General features: G+C 31.7%; 6 protein-coding genes across 6 annotated transcripts; 5 read left to right on the top strand and 1 right to left on the bottom strand.

The window, feature by feature from the left end:
- Nucleotides 1-607: 607 nt before the first annotated feature.
- GO595_000710 (Armadillo/beta-catenin-like repeat family protein) lies at nucleotides 608-2,968 on the bottom strand (the record flags this gene model as incomplete). The annotated part of the gene is made up of 1 exon (XM_067920528.1): nucleotides 608-2,968. One exon carries the CDS (start codon nucleotides 2,966-2,968, stop codon nucleotides 608-610), a length of 2,361 nt encoding a protein of 786 aa, XP_067779179.1.
- An 825-nt stretch (nucleotides 2,969-3,793) lies between these two features.
- GO595_000709 (uncharacterized protein) lies at nucleotides 3,794-4,534 on the top strand (the record flags this gene model as incomplete). Its single annotated transcript, XM_067920517.1, has 1 exon — nucleotides 3,794-4,534. One exon carries the CDS (start codon nucleotides 3,794-3,796, stop codon nucleotides 4,532-4,534), a length of 741 nt encoding a protein of 246 aa, XP_067779178.1.
- Nucleotides 4,535-4,811: 277 nt separating this feature from the next.
- Nucleotides 4,812-5,765, top strand: GO595_000708 (protein serine/threonine kinase; the record flags this gene model as incomplete). The annotated part of the gene is made up of 1 exon (XM_067920505.1): nucleotides 4,812-5,765. One exon carries the CDS (start codon nucleotides 4,812-4,814, stop codon nucleotides 5,763-5,765), a length of 954 nt encoding a protein of 317 aa, XP_067779177.1.
- A 1,817-nt stretch (nucleotides 5,766-7,582) lies between these two features.
- Nucleotides 7,583-7,870, top strand: GO595_000707 (uncharacterized protein; the record flags this gene model as incomplete). Its single annotated transcript, XM_067920494.1, has 1 exon — nucleotides 7,583-7,870. One exon carries the CDS (start codon nucleotides 7,583-7,585, stop codon nucleotides 7,868-7,870), a length of 288 nt encoding a protein of 95 aa, XP_067779176.1.
- A 4,656-nt stretch (nucleotides 7,871-12,526) lies between these two features.
- On the top strand, nucleotides 12,527-16,603 carry GO595_000706 (uncharacterized protein; the record flags this gene model as incomplete). The annotated part of the gene is made up of 1 exon (XM_067920483.1): nucleotides 12,527-16,603. One exon carries the CDS (start codon nucleotides 12,527-12,529, stop codon nucleotides 16,601-16,603), a length of 4,077 nt encoding a protein of 1,358 aa, XP_067779175.1.
- Nucleotides 16,604-16,809: 206 nt separating this feature from the next.
- On the top strand, nucleotides 16,810-19,323 carry GO595_000705 (WD repeat-containing protein 3; the record flags this gene model as incomplete). Its single annotated transcript, XM_067920472.1, has 1 exon — nucleotides 16,810-19,323. The coding sequence occupies one exon, from the start codon at nucleotides 16,810-16,812 to the stop codon at nucleotides 19,321-19,323; it is 2,514 nt and encodes an 837-aa protein (XP_067779174.1).
- Between the last annotated feature and the right edge of the window lie 182 nt (nucleotides 19,324-19,505).

Here is a 19,505-nt window from a genome sequence, read left to right as displayed (position 1 = left end):
CTGATAATTGTTGATGTGTTGTTTCTTTGAACTGTTGAATTATATTCGCATTCAAGACATGAACCATATCAACTTCATTGTTATAGTATAATGTTAATGATCGAAGCGATTCGCGAATTGGATCAACAGAAGCTTTGCATATTATCGTAATTGTGTTAAAATCGGAATTAGTAGTTGGCTTGGATTCATCTAAATAAAGGCTTAAATATTGCAATGCTTCTTTGAAGTGTGAAATCTTGCACAATGTTTCTGCATAAAACAAGTTGTCATTAGCTGAAGACAACATGAAACTAGGTGAAACAATATTAACATGCGCCTCAATATAGTGAGATAAAGATTTTAATTGATTTTTTTCTTCTTTCTGTCTTCAATTCATTATATTTTTAATTATATAATTTTTTTTTGAATGAGGACAATGTACAAACATGTAATACTTATTTGAAGCAAAGACTGATTGCCTTCAATTAACCAATTTAAAAAACCATTTCCAGAGTAAAACAAATGAAGTTGATGGGAATGATCATTATATTGAACAACTGGAGTCGATTTTTAAACAATTTTTACAATAAAAACCAAAAACATTTTTATCTTTTCCTATAAAATTTAATCAATTATCTTTGCGTACACAATTTGTTCGAATATTTCTTATTGCAACAGCAGCAGCCATTTGTAGATCCTGATCTCTACTTTCAACCATTATCAACAAATAATCAACAACGCCTGCATGCCTTAGCTTGTTACTGTTTTCTGGATCTTCGCTTAAAGCCTTTAAAGCCTTTGCTGTTGCTGCATGAACCTCTTTATTATTTGATGGAGGCCTTAAATATGAGACTAATGGATCAACAGCGCCTTCTTCGCCAAACCTTCTTCTGTTGTTTCCCCATGTGGCCGATACGCCGATAGCGTCGGCTAACGGTTTTCGTACTGAATCAAGTTTTGTTGAAAGGAGTCTGCTCAGGAGCTCAACCAAGCCCAAGTCAGTCATGACAGCAAGATTTTCCTGGTCCCTTGCGACTTCCGTGATTGCCATGCATGCAGAAGCTTGAACATCTGGGTCATTCGATCTTAGTAAATCAACAAGTAAATCAAGCCCATCAACAAAAGTACGAACTACATCTGGAGATGACTCGTCTTTCAAGAATGGAACTAAAGCTCGAGTTGCTGCAGCTTGTACACCACTGTGTGGAGATTTCATTAAACTCCATAAAATTCTTATTCCATTTAATTCGATCAATTGCTTTAAGTTCTGTTTTTCAGAACAACAACTACCAATTGCTTTTGCAGAATAAATGACAAATTCAGGGTCAGTTGAATTTAAATAATTGATCAAATCTGGCATTAAATTTTGTCGAACAGTCCATTTTGCACACTTTGGATGTTGATTTAAGACGCCAAGTGCCTTTAAAGTTCCTTTTCTAATATCAGTATTTTCACTTGCCCATAAATTTTGTAATTTTGGTAAAATATTTCCCTCAAGTATTGCTGTTCTTATTTTATCTATTTGACCAACAACTGCTATTGACTCTAGACCTGCTAACACTACCGTATCACTTGGATTGTCAAGAGTTTTTATAAGTTTCGCAGGTCCATCACACGATTGAGAGATAAACGGTTTTGTCAGTTCATCGGAGACGTTAAATATTTTGAATGCTTTAGCCGACCAAGAAACTAATTCAGGATTTGGCGATGCTAGCCCTTGGCAAAAGAACACAACTTGTTCTCTGGTTAGTTGGTTCCTAGTTTCTTTATCATAATACGCAATTGAATAAAGTAATCTTGTAATGTTCAACATTAATTCATCATCCATTTTCTCACTTTGTTGACATTTTTGTAATTCATGATCAAGATGTTTTGATAACATAACTTGAGTAGATTGCTCACTTCTATTAAGTGCGTAAAGGACAAAACATACTTGTGATGCATATGCTGGATTCTTAATTTGATAAATTAGAGGTTCTACGCCCTCATGTTTAATAATCAACTGTCTAAAAGTTTTGTTTTTACAACAGTTGGCTATAATAGTAAAAAGATTGCTCATCAGCGGTTTTTCCTCCTTTTTCAGAATTTCTAAAAGAATTGAGACCGTATCGTCGTTAGCGATATGGCGGCGAACGTTTGGCGAAACAGTGATTTGTGCAAGGATTTTAACAACAGCTTCGGCTTGTTGTCCTTGTCGTACATCAACTGCGTGTTGTGCTTGTTTGATTCTTAAAACATCTAACATTGCAGGAAGTGCATTTGCATCTAAAACTGCACGTTGTCCAACAGGATCTTTGAGATTTGCACTTGAGGCTACTTCTTGAAGTTCTTTCCCTGCAGGATCAGCAGGATTTCCAGCAAACGTTCGCATTTTAGAAAATGTGCTCCAATATTCGTTATCACTGTTTTGTGGTGGTTGTCTAGAATATGCTATAAGAGGCTCATCATCTTCTGCTTCGTTTTCTTCATCTTTTTCGGTATCATTTGAAGGTGGTTTTAAAACGAGAACAGGTTGTGGCAAAGAAACAAGTGTATTTTCTGTTTGCTCTTCTGTGGATGATTCATTTTCGCTGTCTTGGATAGAAGATGATTTGATACGTTCTTTGAATATTTCAGATGCCTCGGAAAGTGCATCAGTTAAGGTTTTTTGAGGACTACCAACAGCATCGTAACAAAGCTCTTCCTCGCCAGATGGGAGAACGACGTATCCTTTAATGACATAGCATGTTTTATTGTTTTTGCATAATAGTACTAAAATTCCTTTGTCATGAGTTGATGCAATAACATATCCTAAGTCTCCCTCTGGTTCACGCCATGTTGGTGCACGTGTACCATTTGGAGATTTATATTGTGTTTCCCATTTAATCCACCTAAGGGGATTTTTTTCGGGATTTACACCACAAACTTGATGGAGTTCTTCTACTTCATCTTCAAAAGCTTTCATAATTTCTTTAGAATCTAGTGTATCTTGTTGTTTTGAATCACTCATTAATGGAACTTTTAAATACGTTATTGAATAATATACGTTAACAATAGAGTGATGAGAAATGTGAGATGAAATTGAAAGTGATGTCTTATGACCCTTCGTTTTGATGCAGATAAAATATCACCAAAAAGTTCTTCTATTTACTGCCTTCAGGTTTCAAACGAGCCAACATCCTATGTTGCCACTAATGAACAACTTAAATATTGTAAAAATTGCAAATTTCCATTATTCTTTCTGAATGATAATATTCATATAGATTGCCCTCTTTGTCACCCTGGTAATGATTACTCTGAAAACTCTTACCGAATTTCTGTTTCAACTCCAGCTCATAATCATTATGTATTTATATTTGATATTTTAATACCATACTTTTCCATAATTGGTATCATCAATGAACTCAATGAAGTTTTAACAGATTCAGACACATTTTCAATGCTTTTCATAACAGATCACATAATCATTTTATCAATAACCGATTCACTTCTTTATTTCGACGTAATTAGCGACACCAAAAAGATGCCTCAAATAAGTAATCACATTTTTACAAAGAAAGATCTGAAAAATACCATATTTCCATCCATCTCTTCCATATTCGTATTTTGTCCTCCAGAGATTTCACCTATTTGCGACCCATTTACAGCTCTTAATGTTTCACTTTCTCTTACCAAAGAACCTGCAAAAATTATTATGTTTCTAAATCGGTCAATTTGCAAATCGCCAATTTCTCTCATCGACGAAATTGGAACAAAAATTAAAGAAACAAATTCCGTTATCAGTATTGGTGCTACAAAAGATTTTATTAAACTCACGGCAATTGCACAACATAGTATGGGAACAGTATTTGGCGCATCGCATATCTATAGTGGCGAAATTCGAAAGATTTTAAAGATTTGCAAGAGGCCAAATTCATTAAAATTATATGTTCCTAACTATATTGAGTTTTCTAAAGTCAGTGGATGTATTGGCAAAATCCACAAGACTACAAATCATTCTGCACTTGAACTTCAAATGATTGCTGGTGGTGCGGTACAAATGAGTTGCGAATTCTCAAACAAGCAAAAATTAATTCGAATGGTCGAAATAACCGAAACCGCCACATCAAAGTACGTTAAACTTCATACGATAGACGCAGACATTGCAAATTCTGTTTGCAATTACAATGAAAACATTCGAAACATGATAAAATTGAAGTTTTTTGCATCAGATTTCCTAAGGAATAAATGGAAAGGAATGAGAATTGATTGGAAAATCACAGAAAGTACTAATAAAGAAATAAAGAAAATAATGGAGAAAACTTGCTTGGCTTCATTTGGCGATGATGAACAAATGGATGTACTCAGCCTCTACTTCATTTTACATATGTATGGAGACATGAAAGATATCAGTTACATTCTCCAAAATGAAGGAAAAGACATGATACTGATAATGCCACCGTTCGCATTTTGCAGCCCAAAGTGCAGTTTTGATGTGCTAGCAAGATTTGAGTATCCTTTGGAGCTTTGGAATTGCAATGGTGAAAAATTTCACCAAATGTTATCAAAGCTTGGAGTCAAAATACCGAATGGTTAGGAAATAAAACTGTTTTTAGATCATTTTCTTCTTCAATAACAGATGTAATATAAATTGAATTCAAATTTTTCTTTTTAATAGCCTAATTTTTGGCCTTTCTTTGCATATCAACAACGCAGGTCCCGCAGCTAAACTTCAATGAGAACATGGAAGGCTTCGCTGATTATGCACTTAAATTTGGTCCATTTCCATCGGCCGCCGTTTAGAATTACTCTGAAAATAAAACCGGTGCCATTCAAAAAGTGGAATAAAATTTTGGAGGATGAGAGCTATAGACATGGACGAAGAATTCAACATTATCACTAAAATCGGTGAGGGCGGCTTCGGAACTGCCTACAAAGCCATACACAAGCCTACAGGTACGATCGTTACTTTGAAATCAATTGATTCAAAAAATTCAAAAGATTTTGAAAGACTAAAGTCAATCCAGTCACCGAATGTTATTACCGTATTCGACTCGTTCATAAATAACAAGACAAAAACGCAGTACATTGCTTATCCTTATATCGAATTTGAGCTAGGAAAGTTTCTAAAAAACGTAGACCAAAGTTTCTTTTCCATACCTGTTATTGCTTACCTTTCAGAAGAAATTCTTCAAGGAATAAAAATAATTCATTCGAACAATATTGCACATCTTGATCTTAAACCTGGAAATATTTTCCTTACCAACAAGTGGGAAGTAAAGATTGGGGACTTAGGATCTTCTCAGCCATTTTCAAAGCAAAGTGATAAGCCAATAGCATATACGTGTCAATATGCTGCTCCAGAAATCCTTTCAGGGAGCAAAGAGATCACTCCTAAGATAGACATCTTTTGTTTTGGCTTAATTCTTTATGAGATGCTTACTCATGAGAATTTGATTTTGGCATCGACTCCAAAAAATGCTCTTCGTTCACTTAGAACAACACTTGGGAAAAACGCTGATGTGTTTTTGTATCAAAAGATAACTACGGAAAGTGTTTTTGGTTCGACCCAAGAAAATTGTAAAATTGCAATTGACTTCCTAAAAAATCTTTTGAAACTTAATCCTGGAGAAAGGCCATCGGCAGAAGAAGCATTGGAACATCCTTTCATTGCACTTGCAGCCAAAAAAGAAGATTTGGAAATGATTCCAATATCTGAGAATTACGAAAACAGCTGCCAAGTCAAGCTGCTAACAGAGGAAATTGATAAAATCAGACCAAAACCATTGCACCCAAAATCAATCGTTGTTCGGACTCCTTCTTGGTGACTTGATATTGTAGATAAATATATAGAGTAAATATGTTGTATGTTTAAAGAAATGAGTGATGCTGCGGTAAGGAAAAGAAAATAAAATTATGTAAAACATCCATCAAAAAACCGTATATAACCTTTTCAAAAGTACTTTTGTGTGAGGTATTTGGAAATTGAACATGTTCAAAAAGTTTATATTTTTCTGAATTTATTTGGTTGCGAATGGTTTATAAAATCGAAAAATCCGATACGTTCAATTTACTTCAAATTTCGGAGACTCTCCATTTGCAATGACATAACTCATTTTTTTGAAAATGATTCAATTGAACTTGTCATTCTTACTGTAGTCGTCACTTTCTGTGTTTCTGGGATCTCTTAATTCAAATAACAGGGCAGAATGAAACTCTATGTCCAATATTTGCTGTCTACAGTAGAAAATGGAGTTAAAAAAAAGAAATTTTATCAGAATGCTATTCTAGACAAATTCATATATTTTGTTCATCATCGTATTATTTCAAATTCATTGGTTGTTTATTTCTTTTTTTCGTTCAAACCAACTATCAATATATGTTTTACATATGGGTCAAATTTCAAAGTTTCTATTGCAATTGACCTCAATGAATGCCTATTAACTCCTTGAAAGATTTTTAATTTTCAAATAATTTCAGCATTTCTTTTATTCGGAGCGAATCTTTCCTAACATATAAGCAAGATGAATATAATGTAACCTATACTACGTTTCCAGACAATGGTTATCTTGCACTTCAAAGTTCAATATATTTATTGGAAATGCCCGATTATGTTCTTTATGTTAACAGTTCCAATGTTAATTACATCCCAACCAATTCGTGGGTTGAGTCCTCAATAAATAAAATGATATTCCAGAAGTCAGATGTTCTTTTTGGTGGTAGCACCACATTTTATAACAAAACTGTTGGCATTGGAGTTGCTATACTTAAGGCATCACTTGTTCTCGAACTCCATAAACAAAAAGTATATGATACGAACACTCAAGAAAATATTTATTATAAAAATTTGATATTTAAAAATAATATAATGAAATTATTCAAGATATGAAAATCATAAATATATCGACTAAGAAATAAACAAAGGGGCAAATTTAAAAAAATCCAACATATATTTTGTCTTTAAAATAAGAAAGTTCAAAATTGCTAAATAAATGGTACATATTTCAAAAAATAATAGAGTGTGGCGTAAAAACTTGGTGTCATGCACGTTTCTTAAGGCAAATTTTCAATCAACTTTCTTTTCCTTTATCTCCTTGGTTCAAAACAGCTTTACTTTCGAGAGCCAGTCTTTTTTTTTTCTTTTGGTGCAGAACATTTCATAATGTTTATGATGTAGCAAGAATGTCTTCTATTTATAACAATACATAAAAGAATATAAATAAAATGCTTTTAGAATTGAAGAGTGAAGAACTAGTTATGTGTATATCAGATTCATGAAAGATTATTATTAATGACAAGTCAATTTGGTCAAATATTTATATATGTGTTTTCATTCATGGGCTCTCATGAAAATACATATAATATTAACGAAAAAATCAGTAATATATCTATTCGATCGAAAGATGGTTGTACACTTTCATTTTTTCATTCAAACGTTTGAACAAAAAGTCACATAAATCATACAAAAATCCAGCCATAACGTGCTACGCCTATCGCCATATCCGAAATTCGTACCGCATGCCGATCGCAGTAAACCTGCGAATAAGCCCATTAAACGATTAATTTCAATTTAAATTTGCATGTGTTTTTGAGCGTTGTAATCTGACATTTGACAATCGGTTTTTTTCAAATTACAAAATTTAAAATGTTCTTTTTGTTGACTGCCTTAGCAGCTTCCCTTAAGTTCCAACAACAATCATGCGCTCAATGCATTCAAAGGATGGACAAACTTATTGAAATCGTTCAAAAAATTGAAGATAAAGAAGCTTTGATCCAAAAATTACAAAAAATTTGCCAATATATCGGAAAGAAAGAAAAATGCCAACAAGTAATTGAAAACAAAATTGAAAAAATCGTCGAATTCCTTCAAAAGTACAATGCTGGCCAAATTTGCTTGAAGATTGGTTCTTGCCAACGTGCCCGTTCATTCTAAGTAAACACATTCTTTTTTGAACTTGGCAACATAAAAATCGATTTAACTTATATAAGTTTTTTTTTTTTTTTTTGAGCATAATATTTCGATTTTTTTTACATTCATGAAAGAAATGTGATGTTTTTTATAAAAAAACAAATAAGGAAAAACACTTTCACTATTTATTTAGCTTTTTAGATGTTAAGCTTCCTTCTTCTCCAATGGCGGCGCATTGGGTTTTGAACATGGCGAACACCAGTCATTGCACGGATGAATTGTGGCATTGGACGATTCTGCTTGATCTTCTTTGCGAGGATGCGCTTCATTCTGAGAGTCTTGTGTGCAGTCATTATAAAAGAGGGATGACCAAAACCGTTTTATCAAAAAACCCAATAAAACCGTTAATGAAGGAGAACTTTGTCTTTAAAAATATATCAAAAAAATACACTGTTTGGTATAATTTCCCTATTTTTTACGCGCACACAAGAAATCTTTTTGGTTTTTAATGCTAATCATTGACAAATTATTCCTATGAATTTTGGTCATAATAAAAAGCTAAATATTTAAATCCATTCAGGCCAAAATCTTAAAAAACATTAATTATTTTATTGAGGATAAAAAATACTGTGGGAAATGAAAAAGATTCCATTTTCTAAAAATGAAGAACGTTAAGCGATCAGTTCTGAACTGAAAGAAATTATAAATTTTTAATGTTAATCTTCATTCCCTTTGTATTGGCAAGAATCAATGACGACATCAAAAAAATTATTCCGGGTGATTGGTTTGTTGAAGCAAGGCATCCACATAAAACTGATTTAATTTCTCAATACAAATGTTATGTTGATTGTTTAAATGAATCTCATTTTTCTGGGGAAATAATTGGAGGAAGCGATTACACGTCTTTTAAATTTCAAATACATTTTGGAAAATATGGCGAGATATATTTTAATGAAGCTTTTGATCTCAATGAAATAAAAGTTTTCCTAAGAAAACAATTCAGATTCCAGGTATCAGCATCTGGAAGTTACAACTATTTTTCATATGTTCTAAATGTATATGAAAGTAAAAGATTTGAATTACATTTAATTGACAATAGAACAAATGAATGGACTGTTTACCATTTTGTTAAAAATGTCAAAGAGCAACCATGGATAATCCGTAATCTTAGCTTTATATGTCTTGGCGCTTCGATTATTTTCTCACAGCTTGTAACTCAATGGGTTCGTAACTATTATGTACCCCGAAAATTGTTATCAGAAAAAAGAAAGCTCCGAACCCAAAGGCTCAAAAACAAGCAAGATTAATTGTACTTTTTTTTTCATATAAATCATTATATAAATTAAGATATTTTTTTGTGAATCTCATTCCGAAAATAAAAGAAAATAATTTTTGTTTGTTTTGTTCTAGGCAAATGCATTATCATTTGTTGGATTTATGCTTTTTGAAAAGTTTAGACATTTCTTTTTATTGTACGTTAAGGCTCCAAGAATGAAAAGTAATCCGCAATCGCCAATATCCAATAGAGAAATTGCTGGGGAAACAAAGGCTCAGAAAATAATTCAAATAACAGAGCTAAATGCACAGCTTCAAAATGAAAATGAATCTTTAAAATCTCAATTAAATCGAGCACTTGGTTTAACAACAGAATTGGAATTATTACATAAAGAAAAACGAAGTTTAAATACAAAAATCTTTGAATATGATCAAAAAATTACAAATTATCAAAACCGATTACAAATTTTAAGTGAAAAGAACCAAGAACTTCAAATACAAATTGACAACTTCGATCTTGTAAAAGAAGGAATTCAGCATGAAAAGGAAATGCTTGTTTTAGAGCTCGAAAAAGTAAAATCAGAAAATACTCAATTACATCAAGCAAATGAAGAGTACAAACAATCATTTTCACTTGCTAAACAGTCCGAGTCAGCATTCTTTCGTAACATATCAAATCTTTCTGATCAAGATATCTCAAATTATATTGAAATAACAGAACTTTTTCGACAAATGAAATCAGAAATAGATAATAATGTCAATGGGAAAAACAATCAAAAAATAATTCAAAGCCTACAAAAGAAAAATGCTAAGTTCAAAAAATCAATTGAATCTCTTAAGCAACAAAATGAAGAACTAATGCATCAAAACAAAGCTAATGAATCATTTAATACTACTCAATCATTGACCAAAGAACTTAATGATATGAAAAGAGCTCAAGCGCAACTTATTCAAGATTACGATGAAGAAATTCTTAAATATAAAGAACAAATAGAAATAAAGGAACAGAGAATAAATAACTTAAGGGAACAAATCGCAAGACCAGTTATTGCTCAAACAGAAGAAATGCAAAAATTAATTCAACAACTTAATTTTCTTAGTAATGAAAACAAAAATTTAAGTAATACTATCAAAGAAATTCAATCTCATAATGACGATTTAAAAAATAAATTATCAAAAGCAAATATAAAAATTACACAATATAAGAAATATAAAAAGCAAATTGGAAATGTAAACAAAATGTTTACAGAGAAGCAAAAAGAAAATCAAATACAAATTCAACAATTACAACTAAAAAATGAAGAATTAGCACGAAATTTAAATGATTCAAAATTAGAAATCGAATCTTTACAAATCCAAATTCAAGCTGCTCATGCCTCTTTTAAACAGAGTGAAGTTGCATGGTGTTCTAAAAACAACGAATTACAAGAAGCACGAAATTCATTTTCATTAATTGAATCTCAAACAAAATCGCAAATGAAAGAAATTGATTCACTTAATAATATAAAATCGTCAGCAATTTTAATAATTCAAAAAATGAATTCAATTCTTTTGGAGCAAGAAAAGCGTTTAGAAAGCGAACATATAAAAAATCAAAAACTTAAAAAACGAAATAAATTGTTAAAATCAAGAATGGATAATTATATTCCAAACACTTTATTTGATTTCCTTCAAAATTTATTTACTAAAGAATTAGATAAAAAGAATTGTGATAAACTTTTATTAATTATTAATGAATCATCGAAATCACATGTAGAAAAAATTCAAAAACTTTTCAGCAAACTCTTAGAAATTGTTAAAAATCCAAATATTAATAATGGAAATAATGAAACAGAAAATAATAAAAATCTTAATGAAGTTTTACTATCATTAAATTATGGATTTAGTAATTTAATAAAATGCATTGGTGATGATCAATCACTTTTTGATTTTCTTTCATTACAAACGCGAAAAATTGAAAACTCACTTAAAAATGAAGAAATTATAAATCAAATTGACTTAAAAGATAAAAATCTTTTTAGTTGTAGTTATGAACAAAGAAAAGAGGCAATTCAAAACATATCTAAACAAGGATTTAGTAATGATACAACATTTAATTTATTTTGTTTGCAATCATTTATTAATATTATATTATATCAACAAAATGAAAAACAAAGAAATTTTATTGATGAATATAAAAATCAAATATCTCAAATCAAAAAAATTTTTGGAACTGTCGAATCGCAAAAATTATCAAAGAAAATCAAAAAGTTAGAAATAATTGATAAAAATTATGGAGAAATGAAGCGAAATAAAGAATTTGTTCAAAACTTAAAAAAGAAAAATAAGGAAAAAGAAGAAAACATTAAAAACTTAAGACAAAATCTTGGCTCTGTTGTTACTGAAATATCAATACTTCAAAATGAACTTGAAACTAAAACACAACAATTACAATCATTACAGAAATCTCATTCTCAACTTACAGAAGAAACAAAAGAACTTCAAAAGAAAAGTTTTGATGAAGTTAGTCAATGCGAAAATATAATTGAAGAAAAAAATAAAGAGATTCGAGAATTAACAATTCAAATGCAAATTACGAAATCTGATTTTGAGCATCAAATTTCGAGATTAAAGAAAGATAATGAATCAATGAAAAATTTATATAAGACAAAAGAAATAAAATTTAAACAAATAATTGCTATGATTCGTCAAAAACAAAAGAAACAAGAAAATAAATTTAAAGAATTACTTCAAATAACTGAAAATCAATTAAATGAAGTAACACAAAAAGCAAATGATTCAGAACTTTTATTAAAAACTCATTATGAAAATACAATAAACAAAATGAAATCACAAATAGAAGAAAATCATTTGTTAAATGAAAATTTATCTAATTCTCTTCAAACAAATGAGGATAAAATTCAACAACTTTCTCAAACTTTATCAAAAACTATAATGGAAAAGAATTCTGCTGAAGCACAAATTCAAACATTAAATGAACAAATGATAAGAGAATCACAAATATTAAAACAACAATTCACGTGTAAATCAATATCAGATGAAACATTACATCAAAAAGAAATTTTAGCTTTGATATCTGAAAACAACAAAAATAAACATAACATATTTACGACAATATTAAATGAATTTGATGAACTTGATCAACTTGATGGTATAGAAATAGAAGACGGAATCTTTATGAAAGTCATGAAAAATATAGCTAAAAAATATTTGAAATTGCAAGGGAAATAAATATTGTTTTGCATCACTTTTTAATATTTTTATTAAGTATTTTTTCTAGGGAATATATTTAAATATAAAACATCTTTTTTTTTGTGAGTTAAATGTTTTTCTTTTCATTTCATATTAACGGTTAAATAATGTTTTCAAATGTTATTACGTTTATTAATATCTTGACAGTTTTATATGAAACACAGAAAGACCCAATCAAGAAGAGCAATATCTGAATCCACAATTCCTACAACAACCACATTTTTGGATATTTCTGATTCACAATGTGATTCCCTCCAGTTAATAAAGAATTATCCAAAACTTACATCAGTTGACGCAAGGAATACTCTTATATCCGATCTTAGAGGTGTTCAGTTTCACTCAAGTATTACTAGTATTTCTCTTGGTCAATCTCCATTAACATATTTTACCTACTATCGAATTATGCTTCTTATTACAATTGGAACCAATATCAAAATTATAGATGATAAAGCAGTTACCCAAAAAGAAGTTGAGCAATCCAAGAAATTATTACTCACGGTTAATCCATATCTTCTAGATGGTTATTTACTCACAAAAATCAATCCAGTCACTTTAACTCGCGGGTCTGAAACAATATCACTTGATTCAAGTGATCTAATAAAATTCACCACATCAGGATTTGTCAAATTACGAGCTCAACAAACATTAGTAATGATCAAATCTCTAGCTCAAGAATTAAACAATGCCTCCATAAAATTGAAGAAGCCACTTCCAAAGGTTCCTGTTCAAGAAGCCATTGATAAACCTGAACTAGATCTCTTTAATTATTATCCAAATTCCGAAAGTAAACAAAAGGCGAAACATAGCAGTCCAACATCATCTCCATTCAAGAAGGCATTTGATACTAATCTCCGCGACGAAGAGAAATTCCTCTCCAAGACACAATCACAAATTGATGAAGAAATTTCCAAACTTCCACTGAACTTTGACAGCTCGAGTACGTCCTCTGACTTCGAAACAAGTGCTATTTCCTTTACATCACAAGATGACCGATCATCAATTTCAGGCGATATCCAAAATCTTCAATCTTATAGAGAAGAAATCGATAACGCGCGTGATTCAATTGATAGACGACATGTAACTGTTAAAGAGTTATTTGCTACTGCAGGTGCTGTTGTACAATCGCCTTTAAAGAGGACATCGCCGAAACGCGAATCAAAGATACCTATAAATGTTGAATCGCCAACGAGAAAACAAAAGCCAAAGAAAAGATTAAACGTGAAAAGAAGATCAGAGCCAAACAAATTCGGATTTTGTACAAAAATTGAATTTGATGATGAAAATAGCGATTCTGTAAATGAAGGAGGAGGAAGAGAAAGAATGAAAGTGAGCTGGGGTAATGTGGGCGCAGAGAAAGAGAAAGAAGAAAAGAATAGAAGTGGAACATCAAGCGACGAAGAGAAAGAATCAAATTCAAGTGACGATGAAGTTGAAATGAAGATAAACGAAGAAAAGCAATCAGATTCAAGTAGCGAAAAGGAGAAAGAAGAAGTGGAACAAAATGAAGAAGAAGCTGAAGTAAAGATAAATGATAAAGAGCAAACAAGTGATGAAGAAGTTGAATTGAAGATAAACGAAGATAAACATTCAGATTCAAGTCGCGAAAAGGAGAAAGAAACAGAAGAAATAAAGATAAATGATAAAGAGACATCGAGTGATGACGAATTAGAAATAAAGATAAACGATAAAGAACAAGAATTAAGTGATGAAGATAATGAAATAAAGATAAACGAAGATAAACATTCAGATTCAAGTAGCGAAAAGGAGAAAGAAACAGAAGAAATAAAGATAAATGATAAAGAACAAGAATTAAGTGATGATGAAGTAGAAATAAAGATAAACGACAAAGAACAAGAATTAAGTGATGAAGATAATGAAATAAAGATAAACGAAGACAAACATTCAGATTCAAGTGACGAAAAAGAGAAAGAAACAGAAGAAATCAAAATAAATGATAAGGAAACATCGAGTGATGACGAAGTAGAAATAAAGATAAACGAAGATAAACATTCAGATTCAAGTAGTGAAAAAGAGAAAGAAACAGAAGAAATCAATAAAGAAGAAGAAAAAAAGATAAACGATAAGGAAACATCGAGTGATGTGGAAGGAGAAATCAAGATAAACGAAGATAAACATTCAGAGTCAAGTGACGAAAAAGAGAAAGAAACAGAAGAAATCAAGATAAACGAAGACAAGCATTCAGAATCAAGTGACGAAAAAGAGAAAGAGACATCAAATGATGATAATGAAATAAAGATGAATGAATATAATGAAGAAAAAACTGATGAAAACATTCAAAACGAAAATATTAATGAAGAAAGTAAAGAAGAATTTGTGCAAAATGAAGAAAATGCAGAAAATGCTAATGAAAAGGATAGAGAAGTCATAATACAAAATGAAGAAACTGAAATAAAGTCAAATGAAGAAAACTCAAATAACGAAGAAAGTAAAGAAGAAATTATGCAAAATGAAGATACGAAGAATGAGAATGAAAATGAAGAAAAATCAGAAGAAACAATACAAAAAGAAGAAAATAAAGAAGAAGTGATTCCAAATGAAGGAAATCATGAAGAAAACAAAGAGGAAAACATGCAAAATGATAATACAAATGAAGAAAAGTCTGAAGAAATAAATCAAAATAAAGAAAAGGAAATTGCCAATGAAGAAAGGAAAGATGAAAACATAAAAGATGAAGAAAACAAAAATGAAAATGTAGAAAATGAAGAAATTGTTCAAAACGAAAATGTTAATGAAGAAAACATACAAAATAAGCAAATTAAGGAAGAAAACAAAGAGGAAAATATACAAAATGAGAATACAAATGAAGAAAAAGCAGAAGAAAACATAGAAAATGAAAATGTCAATGAAGAAAATAATAATAATACAAACGAAGAAAAGACAGAAGAAATAATACAAAATGAAGAAAATAACAATAATACAAACGAAGAAAATAAAGAAGAAAATATGCAAAATGAAAATGAAGAAAATAATAATAATACAAACGAAGCCAAAACTGAAGAAAATATAGAAAATGAAGAAAAAACAGAAGAAAACAAAGAAAATGTTAATGCAAACGAAGAAAAGACAGAAGAAATAATACAAAATGAAGAAAATAAAGAAGAAAATATGCAAAATGAAAATGAAGAAAATAATAATAATACAAACGAAGAAAAAACTGAAGAAAATAATAATACAAACGAAGAAAATGAAGAAAATAATAATAATACAAATGAAGAAAAGACAGAAGAAATAATACAAAATGAAGAAAATAATAATAATACAAATGAAGAAAAGACAGAAGAAATAATACAAAATGAAGAAAATAAAGAAGAAAATATGCAAAATGAAAATGTCAATGAAGAAAAAACAGAAGAAATAATCGAAAATGAAAATATCAATGAAGAAAATCATCAAGAAAACAAAGAAGAAATAATTCAAAATGAAGAAATCAAAGAAAATGAAGAAAAAACAGAAGAAAATAAAGAAAATGAAAATACAAACGAAGAAAATCAAGAAAATGAAAACACAAAGGAAGAAAAAACAGAAGAAAACAAAGAAAATGAAAATCCCAATGAAGAAAATAATAATACAAAGGAAGAAAAAACTGAAGAAAATATAGAAGAAACAGAAGAAAAGACAGAAGAAATAATTCAAAATGAAGAAAACGAAAATGAAAATGCCAATGAAGAAAAGACAGAAGAAATAATTCAAAATGAAGAAAACGAAAATGAAAATGCCAATGAAGAAAAGACAGAAGAAATAATTCAAAATGAAGAAAACGAAAATGAAAATCCAAATGAAGAAAAGACAGAAGAAAACATGCAAAGCAAGGAAAATACAGAGGAAATAATTCAAAATGAAGAAAACGAAAATGAAAATGCCAATGAAGAAAAGACAGAAGAAAACAAAGAGGAAATGATTCAAAATGAAGAAAACGAAAATGAAAATCCAAATGAAGAAAAGACAGAAGAAAACATGCAAAGCAAGGAAAATACAGAGGAAATAATTCAAAATGAAGAAAACGAAAATGAAAATGCCAATGAAGAAAAGACAGAAGAAAACAAAGAGGAAATGATTCAAAATGAAGAAAACGAAAATGAAAATCCAAATGAAGAAAAGACAGAAGAAAACATGCAAAGCAAGGAAAATACAGAAGAAATAATTCAAAATGAAGAAAACGAAAATGAAAATCCAAATGAAGAAAAGACAGAAGAAAATACTGAATTATAAATTTGCAAATCTTTTTCAGATTCAAAAGCGGCCTTTTGTATACTGTTAGCAGAAAGGTACAAACACATTGTTTCCCTATAAATAAATAAAACATTTTTTTTTCTTTATATGTTATTTCACTATCTCTGTCTGTCAAATTTTCACATGACCACAATAACCGCCGCAACCGCTGATTTTAGGTTCGGTCGAACAAAAGCAAACAAAGTATGGAACACGCATACCTCAAAACAGAGCTCAGCCGCACCTTAGGCATGAACACAACGCGCGCTAAGAGCATCCAAGCGTTCAAAGGAGGATCTTTAATATTAACCGCACAAGCAGATAATGTTGGCGCTTTTAATTCTACACTTTCTCAAGTTGTGCAAACATTTAAACCACCACACGAATTTTTTGAAGATGATGAAACAATTAGTGTTACAGATATTGCAACTTCACCAAATGGAACATTTATTGCTGTTGGTTATTCAAATGGTGAAATTGTTGTGTTCACCGAAGATGGGGAAATACAAAATAGATTTGTTGGACATCGCAGAGCTATTACATGCGTTAAATTTAATTACGATTCAAACATACTTGCAAGTGGTTCGCAAGATAATGATGTTATATTATGGGATTGTTCAGGTGATTCCGGTATTTGTCGTCTTGTTGGCCATCAAAATGCAATTACTGACATATGTTTTATTCCAGATACAAATTGGATGATATCATCATCAAAAGATACTCATATCAGAGTTTGGGACATTGAACTACAGACGTGCATTCAAACTGTCACAACAGCTGCCTCTGAAGTTTGGAGTCTTTGTTATATCAAAATTCATAATGAAATAATTTGTGCCGGAAAATCGAAAGACTTTTTTGTTTTTAACATCTCCAAACCTGAAGATGTTGATATGTCCAATCCTTCCATCCTAACTCTGCGCTCTAACTATGGCAGAGGATGTGTTCACAGATGTCAAACAATTGTCACGAACGAAGACAATAGTCTTCTTGCGTTTGGTTCCAGCGGCAAAACTATCGAAATATGGACAGTTCATGACATTGCCACGATTGAGAAGAAGCAAAAGAAGAAACGTAGGAAATCAAAATCAAAGAACCAAGAAGAGGCCACAACCATTACAAATGTTGTTGAGTTCGAACCTAAGACAACATTTGCTGTTGAATCAAAGTTATGTGCTCTTACGTTTGTTGGTGATTCCATTATTGCATCTTTATCTAATAACACAATCCAAAAGATCTCTAAGTCGGCCGATTCTGATGCCTATGAAATAACTCTAAGTACAAGAGGTCATAAGACTGATATTCGTTGTGTTTCAATGAGTGAAGACCAAATCATTACTGCTGGTAATGGTGAAATTCGTGTTTGGGACTTCGAAAGTGGTGCTTGCGTTAGCCATATTGAGTGTGGCTATGCAATGTGCCTTTCTGTGCTTGCTGGAGGACGTTTTGTCATCATCGGGACAAAAGACGGTTTAATTCAATTTGTCGATCTATCGTCTGCCGAAGTCTACTATTCAGTCCGTGCTCACAGTGGTATCATTTGGTCTATAGCTGTTTCATCAGACTTCTCAGAAGTTGCTACAGGGTCAGAAGATCATGAAGTTCGATTTTGGAGTTTCCGTTTTGAAGATGATCGCCCAATCCTTGTCCATAAGCGAACACTTAAACTCAATGATGAAGTAACCTCCATTGCATACAACAAAGATTCCACACTTATAGCTGCTGGTCTTTTAGATACCACAGTACGAATTTTCCATACAGATACACTTAATTTCCATCTTCCTTTATACGGCTCACAACTCCCAGTCACATCCATTGACTTCTCTACTGATGGTGCACTTATAATCACAGGTTCTGCAGATAAGAACATCCGCATCTGGGGAAGTGAATTTGGCGATTGTCATCGTTCATTATGGGCACATGATTCCCCAGTCTCCAACGTCAAGTTTGTACCCAACACACACCTTGCCTGGTCGACAGGACGCGATGGCGTTCTCAAGTTATGGGATTGCGATCGCTTTTTATGTGTCCAAAAGTTACGTAGTCACATCTCAGAGATCTGGGGCTTAAGTGTCTCCACGCATGGCCAATATGTAATCACAGGGGGACGTGATAAAGCAGTCCGGATTTGGGGTCGCACTCAAGAGCAATTATTTGTCTCACAAGAGCGCGAAAACGAACTTGCGCGACAAATGGAACGCGATGGCGCCGACCGAATCGATCGAACAGTAGCTGCGTTACGTGGCTCTATATACGGGGGCGCAGTTGAGGATTTAGCAGTTCGCCAATCAGTTGAATCCATCACACACGGCGACTTATTGTGCGATGCGATTGTTGCCGCTGATAAACAACGCGACGGAATCGAGGACAGTCCACTAATGAGAGACATTACGCCGTCGGAATATTTGCTGCGAAGTCTGCAAAGGATTAATAGGGCGAACTTGGACATAGTAATGACATCGCTGCCATTGCACGCGGCGATATCATTGATTAATTGGATGGTCGGATGGCTCAATGAGAACAAAGAGACAGAGCTGATCGTGAGGTGCATGTGCTGCTTGATTAAGCACCACAGAGTGCAGCTGGAGGCGTCCGCTGACGTGAGAGAAATGTTCGCAGAGGCAAAGGATATCGTGCACGTGAAAATTAAGGAAATGAGAAACAGGTGCGGAATGAACTTGGCGGCACTGAAGCTGATATCGCATGAAATGAAAAACAATTAAATATTTTAAATAAATAAAGTGAATAATATTTTAATTAAATGATATGTGATTCGATGAAACTTCTTCGCATTTATGCTTTTATTATATAATGGAGTCGAATAGGCAGTGATTCTGTTCGGGCATGAGCTAAACGATTAATTGTATTTATGTTACATGTGGGATTGGTGGGAGGAATTTGTGAG

Source organism: Histomonas meleagridis, assembly GCF_020186115.1.
Source record: "Histomonas meleagridis strain 2922-C6/04-10x chromosome Unknown contig_11, whole genome shotgun sequence".
Lineage (NCBI taxonomy): Eukaryota > Parabasalia > Tritrichomonadida > Dientamoebidae > Histomonas > Histomonas meleagridis.
The sequence above is the reverse complement of the archived record's forward strand: the minus strand, read 5'-3'. Positions and strand labels throughout refer to the sequence as shown.